At 35.9% G+C, this 14,023-nt stretch overlaps 1 protein-coding gene across 2 annotated transcripts in view; it reads right to left on the minus strand.

Annotated features, from left to right (window-relative positions):
- Positions 1 to 12,974: 12,974 nt before the first annotated feature.
- LOC107661289 (cystathionine beta-synthase-like) overlaps positions 12,975 to 14,023 on the minus strand; it is a 22,402-nt gene continuing 21,353 nt past the window's right edge. For both annotated transcript variants that reach the window (XM_016450785.1, XM_016450786.1), the window contains one exon: positions 12,975 to 14,023. In XM_016450785.1, the coding sequence (XP_016306271.1) occupies positions 13,944 to 14,023 (80 nt within the window). In that variant the 3' untranslated portion in view covers positions 12,975 to 13,943.

Below are 14,023 nucleotides of genomic sequence, written 5' to 3' on the forward strand. Positions count from 1 at the left end.
TTAAAAAGACGCCCGTCGCTCATGGAGCTCTTTTAGAATTTGCTCCTTTAGAAAGGAAAAACACTGTCATTGGCTTGTTTAGTTAACACTCGAAGGTGATTGGGCTCTCGGGCGAGATCCCAATTCATCAGTCATGACTGACGTAACGTCAAACGTGACTGACTGAAAGGGAACTAGCATGAACAACCACTAAGTTACTGACCCTCAAACAAAAAGTGTTACTATCATCCCCGGTCTCCCCCTATAGGCTAGGCTACGCTCGTTTTTGTGACACTTTTAATGCATTTTATTTATTTTCTTTATATCTTTATTTGATTTAATCCATCTGATCGCGATGGCGCCTCACGTACACACAAACAACATTAGTTCTACTGTTGCCTGACATTTCAGCCATTCATCATCAAACTAAAATGCAGTCAACCAAACATAAAAGTTACACTGTTTATTTTAAAAGGTCCGCTGTAAAATCAGCGTGCAGTGCCCAAACAAACATTTTTGCGCATGTGAAGGATTTTACACAGATATTAGAACCTGAGTGAAGTATAAAGCCTTGTAAGCAACCAAATGTTACAAATATGGCAAAAATGGAAACATTTAGATTATTGTGGTATGAGACAGGCTCGTGAGCCCATTGCCGTTTCAGTTTTGCTTGACATTTGTATGCTGTTTGCCACTAGCCTAACTTGTGTTTTATTTTATAGTTTAATATATAATTTTAAAACTATACTTAATTTTCATTTGTGTTCTGTTCTGAATACCGTTATTATTATAAATATTTAGCAGTATTTTAATACATACCTGTATAAATTACATAAATTGTTTGCAATTACAAGGTTAACGGGTGTTTTTGGAGTAAGATCAATTTCTCTTTCATGAGATTAGGCCTACTTCCTCTTTTTGGCCAGGTTTCGTTTCTCCGTGTCTAAACTCTTGGGGCGAGGCTTCTAAACCAGGCTGTTTTTAGGGGCGTGATATTCAAATGACGATTGTTTTCTGTCGCCACATTTATCAACGTTCGATCATTCATACGATCGATGAGATTGGCGGCATACGAATGTTTCATGAATCACACGTGAACTCTGTCGTAAGTTGATTTGTGCACACGGATCTGCGCTCGTTTCTACGTTAGATTGATAAATGAGGTCCAGTATGCCTACATAATTCAAATTGAATAATCTAATGATTTAATAGCAAAGTGTACACTACTATAAAAGCAGCCTGTTGTAAATTGTGTAATATTGCTGACGTTGAAAGGCGATTTTGCATTTTGTTGACTGTCCCGCAGCGGGCTGCAGAATAAGGGAGGTGTGTGAGAGCCGGCGGTCTGTTTCCCATTCCCATGGAGGACGTGCAGATCAGGTTTCCTGTCACGTGTCAGAGCTGAGGGTGACACAGGAGAGTGCTACGTGACCAGCACTGCATTGTGTCATGTTGTGATGACAAAACACTCCACCGCTTGACCTGTTTCTCCCCCACTTTAGCACAGTGTCATATAATTGAGTTAATTACATAAAGTGTTTTTAAATCATTAATTCAATTACAAAATAATGACATGAATTCAATAGTTGCTAATGACAAAAATTCAATATTTGCTATACATTATTATGAGACTAAAGCATTAAATCGACTTTGCAAACAGTGGCTTTAGAAGTCAATAAATTGTATTCCCATACTATTGAACTAAAACCTACAAATGGGCTGAAAAAAGGTTTTCAAGCAGTACTTCATCCAATTCATAATTTGTCTTTCAATTAAATTTGCCATTTCGTTTTATTTTTCAAGTAAAATGTTTTAGTTCAAAACATTGATAAATATAAATATTTTTCATTAAGAGCTCAACTAAGAAATATTTGTTTTGTCAAATGTAAAATATCAAGGTTAAATGAACTCATATTATTAAGTTTATCTCCTGACCATGCCCCCTGCTTAGATTAGATTATTGTAGTGCTCTATTGGGTGGTTGTTCTGCACACTTAATAAACAAACTCCAGCTGGTCCATAATGCAGCAGCTAGAGTTCTCACTAGAACCAGGAAGTATGACCATATTAGCCCGGTTCTGTCAACACTGCACTGGCTCCCTATTAAACATCGTATAGATTTTAATATCTTGCTTATTACTTATAAAGCCCTGAATGGTTTAGCACCTCAGTATTTGAACGAGCTCTTATTGCATTATAGTCCTCCACGTCCACGGCGTTCTAAAAACTCTGGCAATTTGATAATACCTAGAATATCAAAATCAACTGCGGGCGGCAGATCCTTCTCCTATTTAGCGCCCAACCTCTGGAATAACCTACCTAACATTGTACGGGAGGCAGACACACTCTGTCAGTTTAAATCTAGATTAAAGACCCATCTCTTTAACCTGGCTGACACATAACACACTAACACATTTCTAATATTCAAATCTGTTAAAAGGATTTTTAGACTGCATTAATTAGGACAACCGGAACCGGGAACACTTCCCATAACACCGATGTACTTGCTACATCGTTAGAAGAATGGCATCTACGCTAACATTAGTCTGTTTCTTTCTTATTCCGAGGTCACTGTAGCCACCAGATCCAGCCTGTATCCAGATCAGATGGTCACTGAAGTCACCCGGATCCAGTCTGTATCCAGCCCAGATGGTGGATCAGCACCTAGAGATGCCCGACTGAGCCTGGTTTCTCCCAAGGTTTTTTCTCCATTCTGTCACCGATGGAGTTTTGGTTCCTTGCCGCTGTCGCCTCTGGCTTGCTTAGTTGGGGACACTTATTTTCCAGTGATATCGTTGACTTGATTGCACAGACACTATTTAAACTGAACTGAGCTGGATGATGACATCACTGAATTCAATGATGAGCTGCCTTTAACTGAAAATTGAGTGTTTACTCAATTTACTACTTTTGCATTATTGACACACTATTTTCCTATTTAACACTGTAAAGCTGCTTTGACACAATCTGTATTGTTAAAAGCGCTATATAAATAAAGGTGACTTGACTTGACTTCTTGTATTTGCCATAATTACAAGATTCCAACTTGGAAAAAGCATTCATGTCCTTGTAGAATAATAATTACCATCTGTAATCTGGGAATTTTCTGAGAGCTTCTACTTGTACCACGTGACCACTGTACCTGACTGCTGCAGATTAATTTAGGCATGGATAGTGTTGCCATAGAAACGCACAGTTCCCGGTCCAAGGACATGAACAGCTCTAAGTAGAACATGGTGTGAACGCAGCATATGATCTTGAGTATTTGATAACAGCATTATCTAACTGACTTGATAATGTCTTTGTCGATCTGATTCTTCCTCTGTTAGGATGCAGCTGATAAAACAGACTCCAGTAAGAATCCTCAGCGTTGATCAAGAAAGTTCACATCTAACCCATCTAGAGTGGGAATCATCTTGTAAGAAAATTTTGTAATGGATGAACCGACTGATCTCAGGCCTTCTATGTCCATTTTTTCAGACTGATTTATGCCCTGCACCTGGACTAAGTGTATGAAAAGCACTTTACATTTTATTCAGCAGGTAATGCTTAACCTCGGAAAAGGTGAATTAGTACCTATAATTCAGTACTGCCAATATTGTGAACTCAGAGTGGAATAAAACCATATAGTTTTGATGCCGTTTGTTGTGATTCTGAGATAAATTGTGTTTTATATTAGTTTGTTAAACTATTTTTTTCATGTTTTATGGGGAAATGTTTTCAGATGAAAAATTCATGTTTTGTTGTGTTTATAAATTAACATTTGGAATTGAATTGAATTAAAATAAAATAGAAAATTGCTAAATTATTTGGAAAAAGAAACAACTGATATAGATTTAACTTGGAAATTAGTACATTGAACTTATAGGTTAATAACTGCAAATTAATTGACATTTTAAGTTAAATGAACTGAACACTGAAGTTCACATTACTTAATTTTTTTAGGGCAAACAGTTTCCTCAAGTTTTTTTTTTTTAAGTAAATTCAACTTATCTGGGTTTAGAGTGCGTAATAAACACAAAGCTCAACCAGTCATCACAAAACAAATAATTTCTAATATTATTTCTTAAATGAGAATTTTTGTTTTGATTAAGTCTATATTTTTTTGGTTTAGATCAAAAATAGAATTTAAATTAATTGACTTTCTTCAACAAGAAAAATATACTTTGTGCCAGGTTTTATAAAATAGTTTTCATATACATAGAAAATATTGTTTAGAGCAAGTTATTTATTTTTCATTGGCTCAAGTTATAAAATATAGATGTGAATTATTACCCACATTTTTTTTAATTGGATGAATGAAAACATTTTTACAGTGTACAATCCAATCCATTCAGCAAAGAGTAATTTCCTGCATTAGACCGATGCAGTCAGTCTTTGGCCATTGCATCACATCTGTACTAAAATAACACATTAAACTGACAACCTTAATATTTATAAAAAAAGAAAAAAGCCAAATATTGTCCTTTAATATTAAGAAAATTATATTGTCTATATAGCTATAACTAACATTATAACTATATTTCCTTATATATTAACAAATTAATATAATAAATTATTTATTGTTTGTTAAAAATACACAGAATAATATATTGTGTAAACATTTTACAGTATATTTAAAAATGCATAGGAACTGTCACTTTTTCTATTGAAAAATATGACAATATTTAGTTGTATATTGCAATGCATGTAATGTTATATTTTATTTTTGAAAAATATGGTGCTGTGTGTGTAGAAATACACACAAACATATATATATAATATTTGACCCAGCTGTTGGGTTGTTTTGACCCAGCGGTTGGGTTGTTGGGTTGTTGAAAACAACCCAACCGCTGAGTCAAAGCAACCCAATAGCTGGGTTTGTCCCTTTTTAACCCAGCGCTGGGTTATATTTAACCCAGCATTTTTTAGAGTGTACCATGCAAAGTTGAATTTTCTGCATCATGCTTCAGTGTCACATGATCATTCAGAAATCATTTTAATATGCTGATTTGCTGCTGAAGAAACATTTCTTATTATCGTCAATGCTGAAAACATTTGTGCTGCTTTTTTTTTTTTTTTTGTGAAAACCATGATACATTTTTTTTTTCAAGACTCTTTGATTAACAAAAATTTCGCAACCACCATCGGCCTATTTCAGTTTCCAAGTCAATCACAAATACACAACAGCATACAATTAATTCCAATGGAACAGAGGTAATGTTGACACTGGCTAGAAAATTTACTTCATTAAATCTGAATAGCCTATTACATAAGATGTGTAATTTAGAAGAAGAAGAAAAAAAAACAATTAGGCCCATAAACTGTAGATTGTCACGTAAAACGTTTGCGTACCCTAATCTCACACGTGACATATAGGCTACACATTGAAAGATCCATGTATCTCTGAGTCATTCCCTATTCTGTACTGCTGTATAGCACTAAAATCCGTCTGCTTCTAACTATAGTCTCGTGTGGAATAAGTTATGATCTTTGGAGACAGAAAAAAATCCCCAGGGTGTAAAGACATCGAGGCTGTTTTCCCTGAATAACATGCCCATCTAATGCAGTTATCCTCACCCCGCGGAGAAGAAAAGCTCCTAATAACCCATTTGCGTCAGCAACTTCGGAAAAGTGCTTTTGTGTTGATTCATACACATTTCAGTAATGATGAAAGATAGTCCCGTCACTGAATGGAAGGAGCATTGCTAGCCGCTATCGCAATCTGCGTAATTACAAATTATTGGTTATTGCTGCTCTCCCTGCTCTCATCCATGCTAGGCTGCATGGAGGCGCAGGGAGTTCTTGCCCAGAACAGAACCATACCGCCAATCCAAACTGTATGCTAATTGTCAATCATCTTTGACGATAGTGGTCCTGACAGAAATGCTTTTAGGCAATGCACCCTCAGGAAATGTACAAATGGTATGTGATTAAGGAGATTTCAGTGTAGTTATGCATTATTACAAAAATGTGTCTTAAAATATGGTGACGTTGACGTAGACGTATTTTTGAAGCGTTCGCAGGAGTTCCAGAGGTTAAGTGCTTCATACCTCATGCCAGTTCAAGGGCGCCTCTGGTCCAGACCTCTCACACACATCTGAGGTCATGTAAAACACAATGACATTAAGAAACACAGACATTTAGTGACATTATTGTTAGTAATAATAGTTCAAGCAAGTAATGCAGCACAGATTGTAAGCCTCATTATGATTATGATCTATTCGTTTATACAATGAAATCAAGTGTGAGGGTCAACAAAGCCAGCTAAGACATTAGCCTTCAGGCGGGGCTGATTCACAAATGAGCTCAAATGTTTGTAATACAATAAAAGTACTCATTGGAAGTGCAAGGTTATTAACCGCCTCCCCAGAATGCTCTCTCTTCTCACAGTCACAGGGTCAATTACTCACTTGAATGAGCCACAAACGCTTCTCTGCAGTCCTTCAGATCAGAGAATATAGAGTCAGACTGCTGCTGAAACCTTAAAGAAAACAATGTGCATCCAAATGCACTAACAACAGCAGGGAAATGTACCATTATTACTGACACATGATTCAACCCTTTAGTGTGGATCCTAAAGTTCTTGTGCTCAAATGAGTTACTGCAGCTCAACTAGTAGAGTATAGCATTAGTGATGCCAAGAGCATGGGAATGACTTATACAGATTATTTTTATGTGCTGGGTCCAATATTAAATGTGCAGAATCCGTTTTTAATGACAGTTTTGACATTACCTATATGGTCATTATTCTACAAGAATAAACACATAATCTGCATTATGAATGTTATGTCTAGGCCTACTATTATAATAATAATAATCATCATCATCACCATGGATGTTTTATTACAATAAAAATGATTATTTTTGTAGTATTTACAGTTATTTTTCTTCTTACATATGCCATTATATTTATACAAAGTTGTTTTACAATCTAGATTTATTCATTATTCATCTTCAATTCATTTTTATCTATAGTTTTTCTCATAGCAAAATCATATTTTATCTCATAGTTTTGGCTTATGGACAAGATATGCATTTCTTTTGAAATTTAAATTGTTGTGTACACATTGTTGGTTTTTATTTTTATATTAAAGCGCTCTGAGCACTGGCTGTGACGTCAGTTCATCATCAGATGCACACAGCTACTCCTCTTCCCTTCTTTTCACTCTGCCCTCCAGTTACCCTTACTGTCTAGTTCTCTGACTCTTTCAACAGCCTTTCATTCTGCAGTCATCTGATAACCTTTTCATTTAGACTCTCAGCCACTTCTTTCTGCTTTTATAGTGCTTTTCTTCTCTCTCTTTCTCTCTGCACAGTGATATTTCATACCTCGCCATATGAAGAAGCAGCTGAAGGCTGAGTGGAGGCCGGGGAGGGCGGAAGCCTGGAGTGGGGCTAATGGGATGTCATTTCCATGATTTATTATGGCATTCAGAGGAATGACGCAAAAGACTCAAATTGAAACCAAAGCTGTTTTTCCTTACGTCATGTCTACCCAACCATCAACCCTCCCAGCAACTTCCCCATTATGATTTCAAGCACAAGCACAATCGCCACTTTCTCCTGCTTTTCAGAATCAAATAGCTCCTCTCAATGCCTCGTATTATGTGGCGTTCTGGCCAGAGCGCTCTCTGGAGGGGCCGAGTACGTCTAAAACACATCAGCCTTTATTAAACATTGACTTTCCCAGCAGGAGAATGTGGATGCATCTGTGTTTCTCTGCCAATAAATGTAGGTATGTTTGCGTATTGGACTTGCGTGTTTGTGAACATGTGCATGCGTATTTAGGGGCAGACGGACAAACTTGTTCCTCTCCAGTCTCCACAGGTTTGACAGGACCAATATGCTTCTTGTCTGAACAGCTTAGGAATGGACAGGTCTGTCAAAGAAAACAGTGTCCAGTGCTTAAAGTAGTTGTGTGTGATTTATTTAAAGTGCCAGTGAAGGGTTGACAGATATCACATATAAATAAATAAATAAATAAAAGGTCTAATAAATAAAGTGGCCCCAGCTATTATGTTTTGGGTAGGAGGTTGTATTCTCAAAACAAGGCTATTAAAAATCCAACATAATAAACAGACCACAAGAATGATAAAAGATCAAATATTACCAATATCTTACAAAATTAAAAAGGCAGTTAATGTTAATTTATCATGAATAAAATAGTTCAAAATAAAATATTTAAATATTATTAAATAAAACAATAAAGTGCCACTGAATTATAATGAATCAACATTTCTATTTTAATTTACTTTTTATTAAAGTGTTAAGCTTTATGTTTAAGTAGGCCTACATCTATAGGTTGTATTTAATATCAATTTGACATTATAAATAACTGGGGGGGTCAGGTATTTTCAAGGACAAAAGGTTGGAACTGCTGTCAAATTGTGTCTAGACATTAGGATTTTTTCTTTACAAAATTAAAGCTAAAAAAAGGAAATGAAAATTGACATTAGTTGGCCTGCATATTGAAAGAAAACCAGCAAGTGTCTGTCCAGCATGTTTCATTCAGTAATGTTTAAAAACTTCTTGCACTTCATGAAGTTGGCTGAATTAATGTCCAGAGTAAGATCTCTCAAATTAAGGAGTTTGATTTGTTTACAATTTTCTGGTCACTAAATAATTTCCATAGTTTTAATGACTTTACAATTACAATTACAATTTACAATTACTTAATTATTCTTAAATGTGTAAATTAGCAATAACAGAGTAATTGTGTCCAAAATGATAATACATAAAATGATCGCACTCTCTCTCTCTCTATATATACATATACATTTGTGCGCATAAGTTTACATACCCCTTGCAGAATGTGCAAAATGTTAATAGTTGAAACAAAAGAGGGATCATGAAAATTGCATGTTATTGTTTATTTAGTACTGTCCTGAATAAACTATTTCACATAACAGATGTTTACATACTCCACAAGACAAAATAACTGAATTTTTTAAAATGACATGAAACTTAATACTGTGTCATTTCCTGGATGATCCACGACTGTTTTTATATTTTGTAGTTGTTCATGATTCCCTTGTTTGTCCTGAACTGTTAAACTGCCTGCTGTTCTTCAGAAAATCCTCCAGCTCCTGCACATTCTTTGATTTTCAGCATCTTCTGCATATTTTAACCTTTTCCAAAAGTGACTGTATGATTTTGAGATCCATATTTTCACACTGAGGACAACTGAGGGACTCATACATATATTACAAAAGGTGAAAACATTTACTGATCCTCAGGATGCAACACAATGCATTAAGAGCTGGGGAGTGTCATTATTTGACTTGCCTTTTTGTCTTAATAGACTACAAATGTTAATGTGCATTTCACTTCTTCTCTCTGACCATAAGTGAACTGAGTGTCACAGCCGTCATCATTGGAAATGAGAAGAACAGAAACCAATAGATTGAAGGATGTTGGCAGGGACGTTTTTGCAATAAAGTTTTGTCGTGCTCTTGGAGGTTGTCCAGCACTTAAAGAGGGCTGAACACCAACTGATTCAGACTTTTGAACACACACACATTTCTCCGCCAACGATGACCAAAAAAGCCACTGAAGAATCAATCAACCGCAACGCACTTGAAACCATGCCGCTCTAATCAACTGCTGTACTCGCTTTTGACGTTGTTTGAGAGAGATTAAAAATGAACATGCAGATTTACATTCTCTTTTGTGCACGCAGACACGAGAGGTCTCTCACACACATTTTAACATATTGAGAGAGCTAGCGTAATGAAACATATTTGGGACCTAACATAATGAAGTGCAAATAACGATAGTTGTTTGTCGCCACCTACTGGAGTAACCATGTAATCAACAGAAAGTGCAGCCTGCCTGGAGCGTTTCACTTCACAGAAGGCTGAAAAGCAGTCATTCGAGAAAGGAAAGTGTTATCTTGGTTCTGTGTGGCTCTGGATAATAATCTCAATATGAACGTTTCTCTAATGACTTTCTTCTTGCTGGCAGTGACGGAGAATGACGCAGAAGCCCTCGTGAGTCACTCGCAGGAGATACAGGACTGTGTGAGTGAACGGAGATCTGCACAGCACATGTAATGAGTGGAAATGATGCTGTTAAACAGACAGGAGCGCTTGTAATGTTTTTGTTGGAGCAGGACTTAAGTCGCCTCACAGCTTTCCAGGCATGTCTCCTGCCAGAGCTGTCGGGGTCTTTCTGCCTTATTAAGCTGCGCTGCGGTGTGATTGTGGGCTGAGAGGAGACACTGTATTAGGGCTCTTGCCAACACTGTGGCAGTGACATTAAAGGGGTCATATGATGCGATTTAAATTTTTCCTTTCTCTTTGGAGTGTAACAAGCTCTTGGTGCATAAAGAAGATCTGTAAAGTTGCAAAGACTAAAGTCTCAAATCCAAAGAGATATTCTAATGTTCTTTTTAGCAACATCATATGACCCCTTTAAGCGATTATAAAATTGCAATGAAATGCTGTTCGGTAATGGGAGCCTGAACAAAAACTAATCATCTATGAGGGTAATGCTTAATTTAATGTCCATGTGATTTGATTTATTCAGCATATAGATAATTTAATAATAATAATAATAAATATGATTGAATAATAATTTCTTTGTAATATTTTATCATTATATTTTATGTAGGCTATACATAAGGTATTAATATACACTATATGCTAACTTGCAAATTTTGGTAAGATTTGTTAATGTTTTTTTTTTTTTAATAAGTCTCTTATGCTCACCAAGGCTGCATTTATTTGATAAAAAACCCCCCATAAAAACAGTAGGCTAATATGGTGAAAAATTATATTTTAAATGAAATATTAAATAATTTAGTAATTTTTATCAATTTATTACATCCTTGCTAAATAAACAAATAATATATGAAACAATCTAATCCAATCTAATCCAAATCACCTGCAAAAATAACTCACCATAGACACAGATCTCTGCACCAAATATTCCAGCTTGTCCACATTTCATAGCCACCATCAGTTAATTCAGTAGAGCAGCACAAATCAGAATGTGCAAACACAATCCTGTTAAACCACCAACAAAGAGGAAAAAAAGAAACTGGTTTTATTTTAGAAACATTTCCTGTCACAGTAAGTTGTAAACGTGATTTGTTCATCAGAAAATTTAAGTTCAGGTCTAAATTCCCTGTTGAAAAAAACAGCATATGCTGGTTAGGTATGTTTTGATGCTGGGATGCTAGTTTAAGCTGGTCCTTTGCTGGTTTATGCTGGGATGCTGGTTTATGCTGGTCCTTTTGCTGGTTTATGCTGGTCATGTGCTGGTTTATGCTGGTCATGTGCTGGTTTATGCTGGTCATGTGCTGGTTTATGCTGGTCATGTGCTGGTTTATGCTGGTCATGTGCTGGTTTATGCTGGTCATGTGCTGGTTTATGCTGGTCATGTGCTGGCAAAGGACCAGCAAAGGACCAGCTTAAACCAGCAAAGGACCATCTTAAACCAGCAAAGGACCAGCATAAACCAGCAAATGGCCAGCTTAAACCAGCATCCCAGCGTCAAAACATACCTAACCAGCATATGCTGTTTTTTTCAACAGGGTTAGCAGTGATGTGCGTTTGTATTATTGATCGAGTGGGAAAGGGTCCTGTACGACAACAAAGGCAGATTTCCCATAACAAGCAGAGGCCCAGTGCCAGGAAGCTTCAAAGGAAAAACTAATGACGTTACTGATGATCAGTGGAGATGGAATGAAGGATGAAAAGTTTCCAAAACAACCTCCATGCACTCATGCACGCCTGTGCAAGTTCATGCAGAGCACATTTCTTTGCCAAGTCTCATGTTAAACTTACACATGCGTTCTTGTTCACGCAGACTAATATGTGAGCACATTAGAAGCTTTGCAGTTCATTTTGACAGGACAATTAGAAATTTGGTTACTAACAAAGAGGTCAGAGATCCATAAAGAGAAATTAGGATACATTTTTATTTGTGAGCTAAATATGGGCAAAAAGTGTAAAATACTGCTACTACTGCTATTAATAAACCTCTGTACTTTTCTATGCGCATGCTGATTTATTAGGCTGCTAATATGACAAGGCTCTTGAAGATGCAATGCTGCGTAACAGCATATTTATAATTTCATACATTTTAATACCACACTAAATATTCCACTGATAAAAAATCACTGGCAATGAACAGACAAGACAAATATTGAGCTCTCAGACATATTACGTGTTAATCTTCATAACCCCAGCAGGCGGCGCTATCGATCAGGTTTAAATTTAAAGGGGTCATATGATGCTTTTTTTAAAGATCATTATTTTGTGTATTTGGTGTAACAGAATATGTTGACATGCTTTAATGTTAAAAAAACAAAGGAAAACTTGAAATCGCATCATATGACCCCTTTAACAAAAGTTTAACATTTTAAAAGTTAACAGAGGCTGTATGGAGACTTTTGTAGTATCTTTACATAATAAAAGTGTATGTGTTGTTAATATATCAGTGCCTATTATGAAACATGTTGATTTCTTTAAATATGTTCAAATGACTGAATGTTAAAATATTGCCCTGGTTTTATTAAAATAAATAAATCAATAATTTGACCAATTAGTGCCCCTTGACTAGTTTTCAACATGCATCCTAAATTAATAATGCCACGACTTTCTACATAAACTCAACTCAAATGTGTAGCAGACACATAACTCAGTTGAAAAATAAAATCTTGAGATTTTTCAACTGAGGCAGATACCAGTCATTGTGCTGCTGCACCTTGCTGTATTCATTATTTTGTGTTCATTCATATAATTTAAATTTAGTAAAGATTAAACTGATTTGTGGCATTTTATGCCTTTCACATTATTCCTTGTCAATGCAAGCCTAATTTCTTTAGTTAAACTATTCAAAATGTAAGAACTATATATGTATTTTTTATTTATTTTTTGACAACTTTTAAACATTTTCACTACTATAGTTTGGGGAAAACTGATGACAACCTGTAATTCACATCAGCCTGAATAAAATGTTCTGTTACCATCTATTGGACTAAAAGACAGACGTAGTGACCACAATCATTTCAACCAGTATTCCTTCTGGAAATAAAGCCTTTATTTGTAACTAGTACTTATAACAGCAATAAGATTCAAGAAAAAGCAAATCAAATGGCATACAGTAAAGACATTCTGAGCCAGAGACCCCAGCTTCATGCACAGAAACCATGATCAGGAGTGCAAATGCACCCTCATGCACATTCATTTACTTCACATTAACTCATATACAAACAATCATATTCAGTCTCTATTAGTTACAGTTTTGATTTACAAGAGGTCAGACGAAAAGAACATAAATCATGGTGGTTTGGACTTGCTTTAAACACACCACTCTGTGTTAAGCAAATTTGATCGTTTCATTTTTCTATTTACACTCAATATCAGGTCTTGTATCAATACAAGAAAAATGCCAAGTCACCCCATCTGGGTGCAGTTTGCTTTGCAAAACACACTTAGTATTTGCTTTGTCAATTACTATCAATCATGACTACAAAACTCCTCACATGCCCCAGTGATAATTGTGCCAAGAAGAAGAGCATGACTGAAGAAGGTTGAAGTTTCCATGCCTGTCGTAAACTATTGCAGTCACTAGGTGGCGATGTAGTTGTAGCTTAGACAAGAGAGCACATGAATCCAGCACTTAAAACTAAACCAAATCAAACTGCATTCACAGTTATTAAAAGAAAAAAATACATTAATTTGAATATATATACACCAAATCTGCAAAGTAAACAAATCTACAAATGGTGGTTGGCTGACCTGTTATATTACTTCATTATGCTGACTGGCTAACAAAGCAGCTAAAATGTAAAATAAAGAGAGATAAAAGAACATGAGGTAAACAGAGAAAAAAAAAAGTACATGTAAATCTATATTGACTGGCTCTTATAAAAGCATAATTCTAACTTCTTTAACATGGAGCATACCACTTGCAGAGAAATAAACGTAAAAACTGTGGGGAAAAAAAGAAAAGGACACTCCAGCATGGTGATTTCACACTCTTGGTTGTTCACTGATCTTCTGACAGCGAGCACTCGGACAGCGAGCGTTCCCTCCTCTCACGAGTGGCCACG

Source organism: Sinocyclocheilus anshuiensis, unplaced genomic scaffold (genome assembly GCF_001515605.1).
Source record: "Sinocyclocheilus anshuiensis isolate Anshui unplaced genomic scaffold, SAMN03320099.WGS_v1.1 scaffold507, whole genome shotgun sequence".
Classification (NCBI taxonomy): Eukaryota; Metazoa; Chordata; class Actinopteri; order Cypriniformes; family Cyprinidae; genus Sinocyclocheilus; species Sinocyclocheilus anshuiensis.